Source organism: Cryptomeria japonica, unplaced genomic scaffold (assembly GCF_030272615.1).
Source record: "Cryptomeria japonica unplaced genomic scaffold, Sugi_1.0 HiC_scaffold_46, whole genome shotgun sequence".
NCBI classification, from domain to species: Eukaryota; Viridiplantae; Streptophyta; class Pinopsida; order Cupressales; family Cupressaceae; genus Cryptomeria; species Cryptomeria japonica.
The window spans coordinates 188,831-205,602 of NW_026728868.1; the positions used below are offsets into that span (position 1 = coordinate 188,831).

The window sequence follows — 16,772 nt, forward strand, 5'->3', positions numbered from 1 at the left end:
TCTGAATTTAAATTAATTTTGTGCATTTTCCAAATTTTCAATATTCAAATATTAGATCTATTTTTAAATTTTAAATTTAGTGGTTCTTTCTATAAGACCCTAATTTTAAATTTAATTCTCTTTTGGAAAAATTCAAATTTAAATTTTTTAAAAAAAATTAAGAGGTTACTTAAAAGATCCCTAATTTTTAAAATTAAATTAATTGTTTCAATTATCAAAATTCAACATTTCAAATTTTAAAATTAAGAGGTTATTTAACAAAGCCCTAATTTTAAAATTAAATTTTTCTTGCGTAAATTCAAATCTTCTAGTGAGTAATTTTAAATTTAATTTAAGAGTTTATTTTCAGCACCCTAATTGTAAATTTAAATTTCGTAGGAGGTTGCATAATTGAATAATCATTTTTCCTGAAATTTTGAATTATTCAAATTTCCAAACTTTCAAGTTCCCATTTTCAAATTCTCATTTCATTTTTTTTTTTATATAAAATAAAAAATCAAATTTGAATCCCATTTATTTAAATAAATTGAGTGGTTTTATTTATAAAATCTTAACTTATTTTCAAATAATTTGCTTGAACTTAAATTTCAATATTAATCATGGTAATCAATGGACGTGATCTATTTTCTATTCCGCATATGATTACATTACTTTTTATGTACACATTTATTATAATCATGTGTTGGATAATGGTTTCTTTCACTTCATGTTACTTCTTTTTATTCATGGCACTTGGACATATTGCATTCTTGGGATTTCCAAGTTGATTACTTTTCATAAATTAGATCCCAAAGCTTTCATCTTTCATGTATGTTGTGCTATTGTGATGTTTTTCGGTAAATGAATTTCATACGTAGAGCACCTAAAAGCTTTTGTAGATCTTAATCCTAGAGATGACAATGAAAAACATAATACTTGCACCTCTCCTAGGGTATCTAATATGAATGAAAAAAGAGAAAATACTCCTATCAATGATCTCTATAATGGAGACCAATCATTGAAGAGAAACATGCACCCATCTTCTTCTTATACACATACCCTTGCGCAAGGGAGGCAAGGTCAAAATATTAGTCTTTCTATCTCTCTAGATCCTCCATATTCTCCTAGAGTCTATATTAGAAATCAAAACATTTGTAGAGAAGATGATGTCATTCATTTTAATCGTGATCTCTCTCCCCATATAACATTAAGAAAAAATGAGGCCTTAGATGATAAGGATCTTCCATCCCAATCTACCAAAGAGGATATGCATGATGAAATAAAGGAATATGCTCCTTTACAATATATTCCTTCTTCATCTACTAATCCTTTCATTCTTTCTAAACGTCCTTACACTAAAAACTTCAAATAAATTTATTATTATGTTCCCTGACCTTCTCAATTAAAATATTCTTATAGGAGTGGCTTTAACATAATATAAAAACAAGGTTTTAGAGGACAAGGACTTGGAAAATTTGAACAAGGAATTTGACTCCCTATACACCCTCCTACACAAATAACCATAGAAGGCCTAGGAAATGATAATAAATCTCCTATGGAAGAAAAACTTAGGATTCAATACTTCAAAAATCATCTTGCAAGTCATTAAGCTATTAGTGCTCGTAAAAGAGCTTCTTCTTCAAAACCTCCTTTTTGTTTATTTCATCAAACCCATGATCATCATCTCGGTGATTGTCCCAATTTTCAAAATTAAGTAAAAGAACCGATCGATAGTGGTAAAGTTAAAATAATGGATGACAATCATTCCTCTTCTCATAGCAACTCTTGTCCTCAATCTTAAAATAATAATACTACAACTATTAATGATTAAGAAAAAATAGCAACTAGAATATTTTGGAAATTGAAGTACGATAATAATGTTGTCTTTCCTTTTGTGAAGTTTAGCAATAAACATAATGAAGGAAATGGATATTTCCTTTTTTCATCATGGTGGTTCTCACTCTCTTGGAAAGTGTAAAGAATTTAAGGAATTTGTTCAAGAACAATACGATCGTGCTCGTATAAGTCTTTCTGCAGATCTTTCTCTCTTTCTAGGTGAAAATTTAGTGCCTTAGCACTCCTTTCCCCTCATGTTGCTCCTCACCCTATGAAACAAGTAGTAAACTTAATTGGGGGCTCTTTTTCATTAGCGGTGGTTCTTTTTCGATTCCAAATATCTTGGTGTAGAAACATGATTCTCTCCAATCTCTTATCTTTTCACTATTTATTTTCATGGAGTGCATTATTCATAAATTGATGTCCTTTCTTGCATGGAATTACCCTTCATGTGAATAAATATTTTTTCCTTGGCTTAGACATATTCCTTCCTTGAGGCATTACATCTTTCATGAATAATCTCTCCTTAGAGAGGATTTGTTATCCTTCTTTTATCTAGCTCTTTCTCTTTGAAGATATTAACTCTTATTTTATGTTGCATTATTCAAAATGTGATCCTCTTTCTTGTATAGGATCTTTCTCCATGCTAATGTATGTGCATCCCTTGTGAGGACCTAACCTTTGTTTAAAATGGCATGTTTCTCATGAATAATCTCTCTTTAGAATATGTGTAATTCTTCTCCTCGTCCTCTTGCTTGGGGGGAAAGGATGATTCTTCTCCCTCTCTCTTTCTATCATTATTCCCTTTAGGGGCTGCATTTTTCATGTGTTGATATCCTCTCTTCCAATGGTATGTCTCTTATGGATAATATCTCCTTAGGGGAATATGCGATATTTATTTCTCTCTCTCTCTCTCTCTTTGAATATTACCACTTCTCTTGAGATACATTTTATATAAAATAATGTCTTTTCCTGGATTGGATATTCATTAATATTAGTTTATTGTGCATTTCCTTATGCTTAATCTCTCCTTAGAAGATTGTGTAATTCTTCTCATTGTCCTTGCACTTGGGGGGCAATAAATTCTCATCTTTTCTTCTCTCTAAGGATCTACTTTACCATTGTTGAGTGGTATTTGTTTATGATTGGGTGTCATTCCTTGTGTGAAGCTATTGTTTTCTCAAGGATTCTCTCTTATACAAGAGGTGTAAGTCCTTGGCTGCAACCTCTTCTTCATTTGGCAATGCACATCTATCATAAAATTACCCCTCACATTGGGTCAAAAGTATGTCATCCTTCATTAAGAATCTCTTTTCACCTAGCAATAGGAGGAAGGTATGGATTATTGTTCCCCTTCCCTTATCTTGGTAGAAGATGTTATGTTTGTTCAAGATAACTCTTTTTGGAGGTAGATGTCTTTTGCAAAAAGATATCCTCTCCTCCAAGGAAACCCTTTACACGTTTAGCAAGATATCTCTTTTTCAACTATCTTATCCTTTCCTGAAGAGTATTCCCTCTCTAGCTTGGATTTATGACATTGTTGCCTGAAGGATATCTCCTTGGCTTTGAAGGTAAGGTATCCTTGTATCTAGTTTCCTTAAGACATTAACATAAAACTATGTTGATATCTTAAGGGGGGGCACCTGTATCATTCCCATTGTACCATATTGTCATATGCTCTTGCGAATCATTTTTGCATGTCTTAAATGGGGTGTCCATTCCTAGAACCAGAGTAAAAACTCTTAGAGAGAGATTCTTCACACTCAAAATGAGACACAACATTTGATATATGTCTTAGACGTGACTAACGTATCACTGAAAATAACAAAGTCTTAAATGGGATGGCCTTGAAACTAGACATGTATCTTCGCCATTTGGAATTTACAAATTTGCACACACAGAATCGCCCCATGGAATTTGCATTGACATTACATGTCTTAAATAGGTTGAAGCACACTCAAAGACAAAGACTCTTAAGCGAGGTTCTTTACACTTGAAACGAGATATCTCTTGCACACACACACGAGGATAGGTGGAACTAGCTAAAAACAGCTAGACTATTCTTTCCCTCCTCTCCCCATGGATCACCTAGATAAAAACATCTAGGGGTGAGTTGCCCATTCTTTCTCTCATCATTCTTCTCATGGATCACCCGGATAAACACATCTAGTGTGTATTCATGTTCTCTCTTCTTTCTCTGATGAACTCATAGCTTTGCTATTGATAATTCATGGATGATGATTGCTTTTCTCATTTATGTGATCGTTTATGTGAATGAGATGACATTTGTTGAGAATGATATTAGTTGTTGAGACATTTTGATATGGAGGTCTCTTTGGTTAGTTGACTTGAGTTCTTACTTTTGGTCTTTAGCTTTTGGGCCATGTGTGCTTTTGTGTCTTTTCCTTTGTTTTTATTTTGTCTTTATTTATCTTTTTACCTTTGTCTTGTGTTTTATGCCCTTGCATATGTTTCAGGTGAGTTAAGATCCTAAGATTCGGGCCTTTGTTCCTCGAAATTAGTGATATCTTATACTCCTTGTGCTTTTCATCTGTGCTCTTACTCTTCATCTCTTTCTTCTAATTTATCGTGAGTATTTGTGTAAGCTCATACTCTCGCTAAAGTGGGGGCTAAATGTAGCATCCTAAAATTGCACCCTTTGTAATTTTGATTGTATTCTAGACCCTCACCTTATCGGTCTCTTCCCATGCTTGATCGAGACCTTTTTATGCCTCCCCTATGCAATCAAACCTCATTTTTCACCTTGCACCTTGTATGGCCACCTTGATCCTACCCCAAAATAGGGCAGGACAAGGGCATGGTGCCCTGGGATCCCTTAAAGGGGGCCTATCTTGGCCCCTCTTCCTTGGACCTATCTATAATGTGAGCAGAAAATAAACATCTATGTCGGCCTATGCCAGAAAATTAAATATTTGACGATGGGTGTGTATATAAGGGGGTCTTTCCCTCTGAATTGGCATAAGAGAACATACGATCACATTTTAATATAAATAAATAAAATATTTAATTTGGTATAAATAAAATATCTTCCTCTTTTAGAAAAGTTTCAACTATTTTAATATAAAATTATATTTTGACTCTAATATAAAATGTTGATTGACAGTACTAAAGTATGAACAATATTTGATTCAATATTAGACTTGAAGATAAGCTAGATAAATATATAAACAATAAGAAATTTTGCGCATCCAAAATTTCTATAAAAAAAATATTATAGAGCTTGGCCCTTGCTTCATCTATGTATACAAAAAGAAAAAGAAAATGTCAATGCTCTGTTACTCAATTTACATCTCCAAGATAGGTTAAATACACGAGGTAAAGAAATTTCCTTTTTTTTCCAAATCGTTGGCGGCTCAAAACAATCAATATATTATTTCCTTTGAATTTGGTGATCCTTCCCATATAGTGTAACGATTCCACATTATCGAAAGAATGGCGAGAATAGTTTTCTTGAGTCTATAAGATTCTATATTTTGTATTGTCAATCTCTAATTTATAGATCGTTTTGTTCTTAAGATAAATTTAACATGTTCAAACACAAACCCAATGGGATTGAGATCTATACATAGTAAAATATAGGATTATTTAGTGTGGTCATGTTGATTAATCATTGGTATTAAATTAGTCTATGTAGCCAAATGTATTGTATATAGTAGTATCACAAATTATTCATCCTTGTTCCCAAAGATAAGAACTCATAACCTTCTATCAATTATGAATATAATTTAGATTTTTTGATATGACTACTTATTCAAATAATAATTTTATTTGACATTAGTTGCATCAATATAATAAGCCTATATTTGTGTTGAAAAATTAAGTTCCTTAGATTTTAGTTAAAGTATTTGGGATGTATCATGTATAGCATTCAATCTGCTACTAATAATATAGTTTGAAACATGAACTACTTATTTCATGGTGTTTATGTGAGACCTTGAGTCTCTAGTTCCTTTATCTTATTTATGGATGGAGAATATTATAGTACGAAATTTCAAATCTATATTCAATACTCCTAAAAAAAAATTAGTGTTCCATTCATTAGATTTAAAAAAATTGATCGATGATTTTCTTATTTATTTATTTCACCTCTCTATTGCAACTGGATTAATGTTATTCTACCCTCAAAAATGACCTTTCGAGTAGAGAGATATATTCCATTCATTATTTACTTAGTAGTGTACGTGTATTTATTTCTTGTGGCAGTATAATTATAGTGTAACCCATATATTCATTCATATCCTTCACCTTTTAGAGTATTTTTATTAGAATTTGCATGCTAGAACCCTTTGGATTTTGGGAGGAATTATGTTTTTAAAAACATTGGATGATGTAGATGCTTTTTCATTTCTCATCCATTTGATATTTAGTTCTCCATGGTGGAATCCTTTTAGGAAAATTTAGAGTCACATTCATGCTAGCACGTTCTAGATTATACTAGCAACTATTAATACCAACCTTCCTTGCTATTAGTCAGGCTAAACCTTCTAGTTAATAATATTTATAAAAGAGTTATATATAGGTTATTTTCCTCTTGAATATATATTTTTAATTTTTTAATTCAATAGCTACCTATGATGACTCTCTCCATCTCATTTCTTGCACATGTAACACTCACCTTCTCATCGATAGAATTAAAACTTCACTTTAGGATATCCATTATTAGAAGCAATAGATGGAAATCACACATAAGATGAATAATTGATCATGTTCACTTTACCCACAACAAATTTTTTTGGCCTACTACTTGTGTCATCTCTCACTTATCAATTCAATGCCAATCAAATATCACCTTATAGATGTTGTAACCTTTCCAACATCTATCCATTCTATTTTTCCCAATTGTTTATTCTTTAGAAATTTCTTTGAGTCTTCTAAGAACTTGCCCTTTCGATAAATTATAGGGATTGCAAAATGGACTAAAAAAAACGTCAACAACGTTGTTGTAAGGCAGCTACGCTAGCTAAATACTTACTTTCCACATAGAAAAAACATAAAGTGTCAACGCTCTGTTAGTCAAAACTTCTTGATCTACTATTTAGTCCATCTCTTATCTACTAGTTCAATCTCAATCAAAGCTCATCCTACAGATGCTATAACCTTTCTAACATCTAGATCCATTATCTTTTTCCTAATTCTTTATTCCTTAGAAAGTTCTTTGAATCTTCTATTACAATTACACAAATATTGTCAAATGATTATATAAATAAAATATCTTCCTCTTTTAGATAAATTTCTACCATTTTAATATAAAATTATATTTTGACTCTAATGTAAAATTTTGATTGACAGTACAAAAGTATAAACAATATTTGATACAATATCACACTTGAAGATAAGCCAAATAAATCTATGAACAAAAAGAAATTTTGCTCATCCAAAATTTATATAAAAAGAATATTATATTATAGAGCTTGGCCCTTGCTACATCTATGTAGAGCAAAAGAAAAAAAATAAAATGTCAACGCTATATCAGTCAATTTACATCTAGAGAGATAAGTAAAATACACAGTAGGTAAGAAATTTTCCTTTTTAGCCAATTCGCTGGCGGCTCAGAATAATCAATATATTATTTCCTTTGAATTTGCTGATTCTACGTTACCAAAAGAATGAGGAGAATCCGTCTACGGTAGCTTCGATAACTATATGTCGTAGGGCTTACGTAGTCACCCCAACTTAATATAAAGAGCACCAACTCTGCAAACATATAATATTATAATAATTAACGACTGCGTCAACATGAATTAGTCCCAACACAGAAACTATATTATAATTAATCAATTACGTCAACATGAATTAGTCCTCGCAGAGTAGTTAATTTTCCCGCTATATAATAGACATGTTATGGGATTGTAATACACAATTCGACTACACATTCATATCCCGAGCTTTTCTGTCTGATTCTTCTGTGTCTCTATTTATAATGGGTAACCGCATGATTTACTTCACGTTGGGACTTTTCCTATTGATATGTTGGTACAGTGATAATGTCATGGCAGCGGATTCCGATCCCTTGCAAGATTTCTGCGTCGCAGACAAGGAAAGCATGGGTGAGTACATAAGTTTTATTTGATTTGCTTATCAGGCGAGTTGCTCACAAATTAATTAAAATACAATGGTGTGATATGAGTTGTTGCTAACAAATTGATTAAAACAGTTAAGGTGAACGGGTTCGTTTGCAAAGATCCCAAGGATGTTTCGGCAGAGGACTTCTTCTTCGGGGGACTTGGGCAGGCAGGGAACACCGACAATGCAGTGGGCTCCAATGTAACGATGGCCAATGTTATGCAGATACCGGGCCTCAACACCTTCGGAATATCGTTGGTCCGTATCGATTACGCAGTGGGTGGAATAAATCCTCCTCACACGCACCCAAGAGCCACTGAAGTTCTTGTTTTACTGGAAGGCCAGCTTCTTGTGGGTTTCATTGACACCACCAACAAGTTTTTCAGCAAAACGTTGGAGAAGGGAGATGTGTTTGTGTTTCCAAAGGCACTTGTGCATTTCCAGCAGAATGTGGGGCATGAAAATGCGGTGGCCATAGCTGCATTGAGCAGCCAGCTTCCGGGAGCTCAGACAATCGCCAACTCTCTGTTTGCAGCGGATCCTCCTCTCCCAGATTCCGTATTGGCCAAGGCCTTCCGCATCACCCAAGAGCTTGCCGATTACATTCAGAAGAAATTTGCATAAGAATTTGCTTTTTTCTATTAAATAAAACAAACAAGCGGTCTGGTCTGGACAACGTGGGAAGACCGTCCTTCCCAATTCTTTTTCCTCACAGTTGAATAAAACTCTCTTTTTAGAGTTATTGCCGTCCTCTTGTGCTATTCATAGCATCCGTTTTTAACCCAGGCACTTCCCCTCCGTGAACATTGCTTGCAAATCTGCCATTGTTTCCTAACGATTTCCTTAGACGCTCTCTCATCCTCTCAACTTCCAAATTACAAAGCACTCTTATAATAGATGTCGATTTTATTATATTCTATTTGTTTAAATATTTTGATTTTATTTTATATATCCATGATTTTACTGCATCAATAAGTGAGACAACTTCCATAGCAAAGGGCATGCTCGTTTATGTGTTAATGAAAGATATTGTTTGCTCCTCATTTTCATTTTTTGTACTTAGAACTACATGTTTGAATACCTCATTTGATATATTTAGGTTGATAAACCTTCTATTTCTCTTTGCTAATAGAATTTATACTATCATATGACTCAATTATTGGACTCCAATATTCCTTTCTATTATTTTTTTGGTGAGAAACCTCCTATAAGCTCTTGTAGCTGAATCATCTCGGTTCTTCATTAAAAAATTAATGGTATGATTATGAGCCAATTAAATATTTTTTTGCATACTTTGTAATATATTTAATTAATTCATGTACTGACAGAACGAATTACCAATCAATATTTCCTCGCCATCACTGGAGTATATAGCAATTGTGTGGCTACACTCTACCATTATTTCTCAATGGTGAAAATTCTATATCCCCCTTTTTTTTTTATCTTCATAAACTCTTGATCCCTGCAAACTAAATGGCCATGGAACATTATACCTATATATCATTTAAGTATATATTTTTTGGTAAATTAACTAATTTATTCAAGCAATACATTATTTATATTAATTGTTCAAACTAATGATATAAAATGCAACAATTACTTGAAGATCATCTTTGCCCGTTTTTTATGTGTATGGTGTTCAAAATCTTCTCATAGTCATTGTTAAATTTAGTCTATACAAGTTGTTTCATACTTTAAGAGATGGATGTAAAGAAAAATTATAGAATTCTCACAATGTAAATTTTGATTTATCAATTTGCAATTTTATATTAATAAAACGGGTACATAAGATTGTGCATATTTGTTTAAGTTCTAATATCTTCTCGATGGTTCCATGGATGAATAATTACTTCAAGATTCATTAGTTGATCTACATTAAAATCAAATCAATATCATCCATATTTGGTTCTCCATACATCCATGTGAATCCATACACATGTATTTATGGTGTATGTTGGCACTCATATATATTATAGTTTAATCCAGCTATGGCCACTGCATTTTCATGCCTCACATTCTGTTGGAAAAGAACAAGTGCCTTTGGTAACACAAACACATCTCCAATATAGAAGGCAAGACTATCAAAGGAGAATAGGAAACTAAGAAAATGTTGAGCGTGATTAAGAGAAGACATGATAACAATGAATTATTATCATAGTCAAACATCGATTTGTTAATATGTGAAAGGTTGCGATTAAAGATAGATGAAGGAAATAATTCCAAAGAGAGGAGACTTGTCTCCTTAGACACCCTTTGTCCTCATAGATTAAAGAGGGTCTCTACTGGGGATATTACAGTGGTATCAGAGCATGATCTTTCCAGCCTGTGAAATAAATAACATTCTAAAGATTGACCATGAGACCTAACCGAAGGCCTCAACATCCAAAGAGAAAGATTACCTATCATCAACCTAGAAAAAGGCATCGTAACCTCAAGTCTATATTGAGGAAAAGAAACTACTTGTACATAAATCGTATAGAACTATTAGCAAATCAAGAATTCCTACATCGCTTTCGTGATTTTACACATGGCAACAACATCTTCACAACAAGTCAATAGTAGAAAGAAGCCTTCTTGCAGAGAGAATTCTTGTCGTATACACCGATCTAGAAGCATCACACTCTTCCATCAAATGAGAATATTTCTATGAAGATAATATTCAAAATAGTATCATATATTCAATTTTAAAAAGGAAAAACAAAAGTAGCTTGCACATGAAGGAACGATACCTTATATAGGTCAACATTATTCAAATTGAATAGTTGACATCAATATAAGGATGCATAGATCATTAATTGAAGTACATGAGAGTTAATACTGCACATGAGTAAAAGTTAGAATGATCAAGATGATTCAAGAAAAGGGTTCATCATAGAACATTTAGAGCCTTAAAGGGCTTACCTTAAAGAGGTTAGCAATGTGGTTACAACAACCAAGTAAGAGGGAAGCGAGAATGGAGGTTAGGCTAAGGGCCGCCAAGTAAATACTTGGTGTAGGAATGACTCAATAAAAAACCCATGCCTTCCCAAAGAGTATATGGGGAAGTAATAATGTGGATAGCAAACATGAGCTGCCAAGTAGAGCAAGAGGGTTGTCGAGAACAACCACTCTTATGCTTAGTGTAGAAATGGATAAAAATATGCTTCCCATTTCTTCCCAAGAAGGAGATGAGAATGGCATAAAGGTTGACCTGAGCCACCAAGTAGAGAAAGTAAGTCTCTTAGGTTTGGTGTAGAAATGGCTCCAAGCCTCCAGGAAAGTTCCCATTCCTTCTAAACATAGAGAAATGTAGAGGAATTATGGCACAAAGAAGGCAGTTCCTCTTGGGCATAAAGAAATGTAGAGGAATTATGGCGCAAAGAAGTCAGTTCCTCTCAAGATTAGGTACACTAGCTCAAGGAAGATAGCCCCCCTGAAGTGGACATAATGGCTCAAGGAAGCCATTCCTTCTCGATTTGGGAAGTGGCTCAAAGAAAGCTAACCCCCCCCCCCCCCCCCCCCACAAAAAAAAGTTGGATAGAGATTGCTCAGGGAAGCCAACCTCCCTCAAGTAGATAGAATGGCTCAAGGAAGCTAGTCCTTCTCAAGTTGGGCCATGGCTCAAAGAAGCAAGTCCCTACCAAGTTGGAAAAAGATGGCTCAAGGGAGTCAGTCTCTCTCAAGTTGGACAAAAATTGGTTAAGGAAGCCAATCCATCTTAAGTTTCGGTAAAGGACTCAAGGAAGCCAATCCCTCCAAGTTGCAATAGATTCACTAGAAACTAAGTAGTAAATTTTGTAACATTTGTCATTACTTTAATTTATATGATTATATGTTTGGTACTACTAATCTATGCGCAGGTTCATCCAAGAAGGAGGACAAGGAGAAATTGCTCGAGGACAAGCAAAATCAAAAGGGGCAGATTGTGATATCCCCGTATTGACCAATTTTGTGAAGTCTCTGAGAGACAAAATCACAGTTTTATTGTTTAAAATTTATCACTGAGGAAGTCCTCAATTAGAGAATATGAATCGATGATGGATAAAGTAAGTAGAAATAAATATACTTTTCATACGTTGAAATGAATAAGTGAAGACTACTGCATACAACTAGAATATGAGATACCATCCTATTGATGGTGTTTTGATGCATTATCGAACACAGAATAAAATACCAATGGCACTCTATGCTCTCTTGATAAAAAAGACTCTTAGATGTTGAATATCTGTGAAGGATCACATGAGATGACTCCAAGGTTCTTTTATGTCAAGTCTTGACTTGTCGAATAGCTTCAATGGTATTGATGTAATTTGTTGTACCTGCGAGGGGACTTATATGTTGAATACCTGAATGCTTGAATGATGCTAGAATGTAGGATTTCACTTGACTTGATTAAAAAAAAGAAGAAAAAGGATAGGGCGTAGAAAGTTATTCTAACTCTAAGAATGTAGGAGCAATGGGTGATCTTTGATGAAACTCTAACTAAGTTTTGCTTTGACATGCTATGAACATCTCCACAAGGCTAGTGTGATCTTCTAAGGATATCTTTGTGATTTTTAAATCATCTCTACAAGCATAGAAACCATCAAGTTGATGCATATCAATGAAGAAGCGATAATTGAAGTTAAGCTTTAGTTGAATGATTCGTGTCGACTACACAGTATGGATATACGAATTTCACCATTGATCACACAAAGTCTTTCATTCATTTAATTATCAATATCTAAAATGAAGATCCAACAAGAAACCATGCAATTATAGAAGAAACAACACTTTCCACCATAACTTCAATGGAAAGGAAGTTTATTTACAACTTTGGCAACAATTTCTGCTTTCTCTTCCTATTCTACTCTAGTTGCTAACTTCTCTTGAACTACTAGCTATTGACTATTCCCCTTACAAATGAAGAAGTGAGGCCTTTTATAGTGATCTCATTACAATTCAGTGGATCAGATTGATTTGAGATCAATGGCCAAGATTAAAAGATAGAAACCCTAATTAGGGTTTGTTGAACCCATTACAAAATATTTAATTCTTGACCTATGATATGTTTACATTTTAATAGACACATGTCCTTAGAAAATTCAATGAATATATGATGGCTGTAGGTACATCAAACTTTGTGCCTTTGTAGTAGTTATCTCCTTTTGATGAATGAGGTTAAACGCATTGAATCTAGATGCCTTATCCTGAAATGATATGATTGGATGTAATGATGACTAGGCACCACCTCAGCTTTATTGATTGTAACTCATCACAAGTGTGCAATTGAATGTGACATATCTCTTGATACTCAACATTTGCAAGTGCTTGATGTGACGATGACTCCACTCATGTTGATCTTCTAACTTTGATTAAATCTTCTGAAACGATCGCATGTCTTGATTGCTTGCATTCGCAAACTTTCATCTAACTACACTGACAAAGATTCTTGGATTTCTGAAAGAAATTCAAGATTGTAAAAATTCTTCATGAGTGCGTGTCGCTGACCCTCATCTTCCTTCTTGATGAGAGCCTACCATTTCTTTGCACGAACTGAGTTCTTGCCTTGCATGAGCTTGTGACTTGATGATTCCAACAATTGCTTTGTAGAGGCTTGAAGCGTGATGTCCTCCTTCATGTGAATTTTTTGCGATCCCGTCGTCACACACCTATGAGATTTGTTCAAGTTAGTGTCATGATATGAGATTTACTTGGAAATAAATAATCATTTACTTAAGATAAATCAAGAAACCTCGTAAAGAAAATCAAACCAGTCATAACATGAGGCCTGATTTCTCACAAAATTGATCAAAGATGTAATTTGCTAAATAAGATGAGTTCGACATGGTTGAGGAGTTCTAATTCATCACTCCCCAATGAGGTTGTCATATGTGCAATCGCAATGGCGACTTGCTGCTGTAACTTCAACATGATCATTTTCTTCCTAGGATAAAACCTAGTTAATCACTTCTAAAATATTATCCCTTTTACTTACATCACTCCCTGCAAATGACCCAAGCAGGTTTTCAAAGTGTCAAACTACAACCCTCTCTATTTTATCTCCAGCCGAACACCGCAGATCATTTTCATCCTTGATCACCTCATTCCTGTTGAGCAACCTCTTTGCCTTAATCGACAAGTGAAAAAACTTTGTATTTAAGTCTTTTTCCGAAATCCACATCTCCCTAGACTTGTCATGCTAGAAAATATCCTCCCTAATCAATACCTCCAATAGACACTGCATTAGCTCCTTTCCTTTTCCAAATTCAGCATTAGTCATTCCTATCCAAATCACCTTCTCATTAAGAGACACAATCTCCTCCTCTAGCCTCAAAAAAAATATTCCTAAAGGATTGTATGTTCCACTGCTTAATTTTATCCTTAAGGAAATGTAATTGTTTCACAAACTAGAAACTAGGCATATCTTCAAATATATTACTCTCTTCCCACAACTTGTTTAGATAAGACAAGAATTGCCCGTCCTACCACCACATGCTTTGAAAATAAAAATTCCCAGAGAATCGAGTCTTTCCAATTTCTAGTTCCAACTAGATAGGGAAGTGATCGGAAATAAAAATCAGCAAAATGCTCAACACCAAGGAGAAATGACCTTCCATCCTTCATGGTCCCACCAAGAACCAATCTAATCTTTTGAAAATATTGGTAAAATTTAGTCTCCTATTCATCCTTGTAAATTTGCCATTTTTTGGAATTACATCAACCACCTAATTGTCTGCTTAAAAAACTTTTAAAATATTCCATAATTCTCTTAGAACTTCTTAAATTGCATTGAAGTCTCCTACCACCACAAACCAATCCTTGCCAATGATACTGATGCGTTCTGATAGTTCCTTCCAAACTCTCATCTTGTCCTTTGTTTTAACAGACCCATAAACATTAATCAAAGGGAACTCTGAATCATAAGAAGGGAGTTCACTCTAAATATCATCCAATATTCTGACATTTCTCCAGGAAAAATATTGACCACATGGGGGTTCCATAAGAACCCCAGGCCTCCTGCAGAACCCCTAGCTTCTTGGAAAAAACCTTCCCATCTAGAACAATAATGTAGCAAACTAAGCACCTTATCCAAACTCAGCTTGGTTTCTTGGAATAGAATTATTTTATTAGAGACTTTCTCTAATGAATGCCTAACCAAGCGTTTCTTGTCAAGAGCCGAGAGGCACCTGGAATTCCAGGTAAGGATCCTCATGTTCCTCCAAGGGAGGACTTACCTCCCTTGGATCTTCTAAAAAATTTGACTACATTGATGATCCCTTTCTCCTTTGCCCTATCTTCATGCTTTTTCTTGTTTCTCCTCGTCCCTCTACTTCCTTTGGATCTCCCCAACAGAGCATTAGCCGATTGGCTAATGCTTCTCAGGTCAATAATATCCAATTCATCTTCATTATCAAACTCCTCTTTCGACCTCATGTCGTAATCGACCTTCACGTCTGACAAGCCCATCCAAGCATCCTGAGCATTGTTAGAAGCCTTGCTTCGGTCTATGTCCATGATTATGGGAGAGAAACCAACCTTTTTTGAATTGTCTCTTCCACCCTCCCCATCATTGTCTCCATCTGTTTCTTTGATGACCAAAGCCCCTAAAGGGCCTATTGTCTCCTTCCTCGAAGATGAAAATACCTTCTTAACCGACTGCTATCTCTTGGGCTGCATAACCATCTCATAGCGGGCCTAACAAAGATTCTACATTCCTTTGTCATATGATTCCTACCACCACATCGACCACAAAATTGTTTAATGTCTTCTACTTCAATCTAATGCATCCATATACTTCAAACCGATTTCAAACAAATCTTGGAGGAACCTTTTTAACTACAATGATTCTGATTCCAGCATACAAATAGGAGTCATTTTTTGCTATCCCCTCATCAGTTTATAGTAAGGTTCCCAAGGTTCTAGTAATTCTCTCCAAACTACTCTCCCCGATATTCTATTGCAAGTTTATAAACACGAATCCAAATAGGACTATCATACGGAGCCAATGGAACTGGGTCAAAATGGGGAAACCACAGTTTCATGTATAAGGGATGGTTATCCACAAACCAGTTGCCATGGAGAAGAATCTTCTCTTTCTCCTCTACCTCTGCAAAAATAAAAATGAAGAATCTGCTTAGATTGAATTTAACAACCACCTTGGCCTTCTAATTCTCCTCAATCCAAGATTTAATTAATCTTCTCTCATATTTCGGCTTGACAATCTTGCAAATGATCGCCACTTCCTCCCAAAGGTTGATATCTTCTTCTATTTCATCTGATAGGTCAATCTTCACCTGTTCCACTTCCACCTCTTTTTGGGCTTCTGATTTTAACCCATGGAGGTTAAAGTAAGGGCTGCCAAGTAAATACTTGGTGTAGGAATGACTCAATAAAACCCCATGCCTTCCCAAAGAGTATATAGGGAAGTAAGAATGTGGATAGAAAACATGAGCTGCCCAGTAGAGTAAGAGGGTTGTAGAGAACAACTACTCTTAGGCTTAGTGTAGAAATGGCCAAAAAAATGTTTCCCATTTCTTCCCAAGAAGGAGATGAGAATGGCATAAAGGCTGACCCAAGTTGCGAAGCAGAGAAAGTAAGTCTCTTAGGTTTGGTGTAGAAATGGCTCCATGCCTCTAGGAACCCATTCCTTCTAAACATAAAGAAATGTAGAGGAATTATGACACAAAGAAGATAGTTCCTCTTAGGCATATAGAAATGTATAGGAATTATGGCACAAAGAAGTTAGTTCCTCTCAAGATTAGGTACACTATCTCAAAGAAACTAGCCCCCCTCAAGTGGACATAATGGCTCAAGGAAGCCAGTCCCTCTCAATTTGGGAAATGGCTCAAAGAAAGCTAGCCCCCCCCCCAAGTTGGATAGAGATTTCTCAAGGAAGCCAGTCTCCCTCAAGT

At 34.8% G+C, this 16,772-nt stretch overlaps 1 protein-coding gene across 1 annotated transcript; it reads left to right on the forward strand.

The window, feature by feature from the left end:
- The first annotated feature begins 7,672 nt into the window (after window positions 1–7,672).
- On the forward strand, window positions 7,673–8,730 carry LOC131862545 (putative germin-like protein 2-3). The gene is made up of 2 exons (XM_059215021.1): window positions 7,673–7,883; window positions 7,991–8,730. The coding sequence occupies exons 1-2, from the start codon at window positions 7,673–7,675 to the stop codon at window positions 8,521–8,523; spliced, it is 744 nt and encodes a 247-aa protein (XP_059071004.1). The 3' UTR covers window positions 8,524–8,730.
- Window positions 8,731–16,772: the final 8,042 nt, after the last annotated feature.

Excerpts from the sequence above, each read along its gene's own strand:
- LOC131862545 (XM_059215021.1), top strand. The coding sequence starts at position 7,673 with ATGTTATGGGATTGTAATACACAATTCGACTACACATTCATATCCCGA. Across the intron at positions 7,884-7,990 it reads CGCAGACAAGGAAAGCATGG|TTAAGGTGAACGGGTTCGTT; the intron begins GTGAGTACATAA and ends TGATTAAAACAG.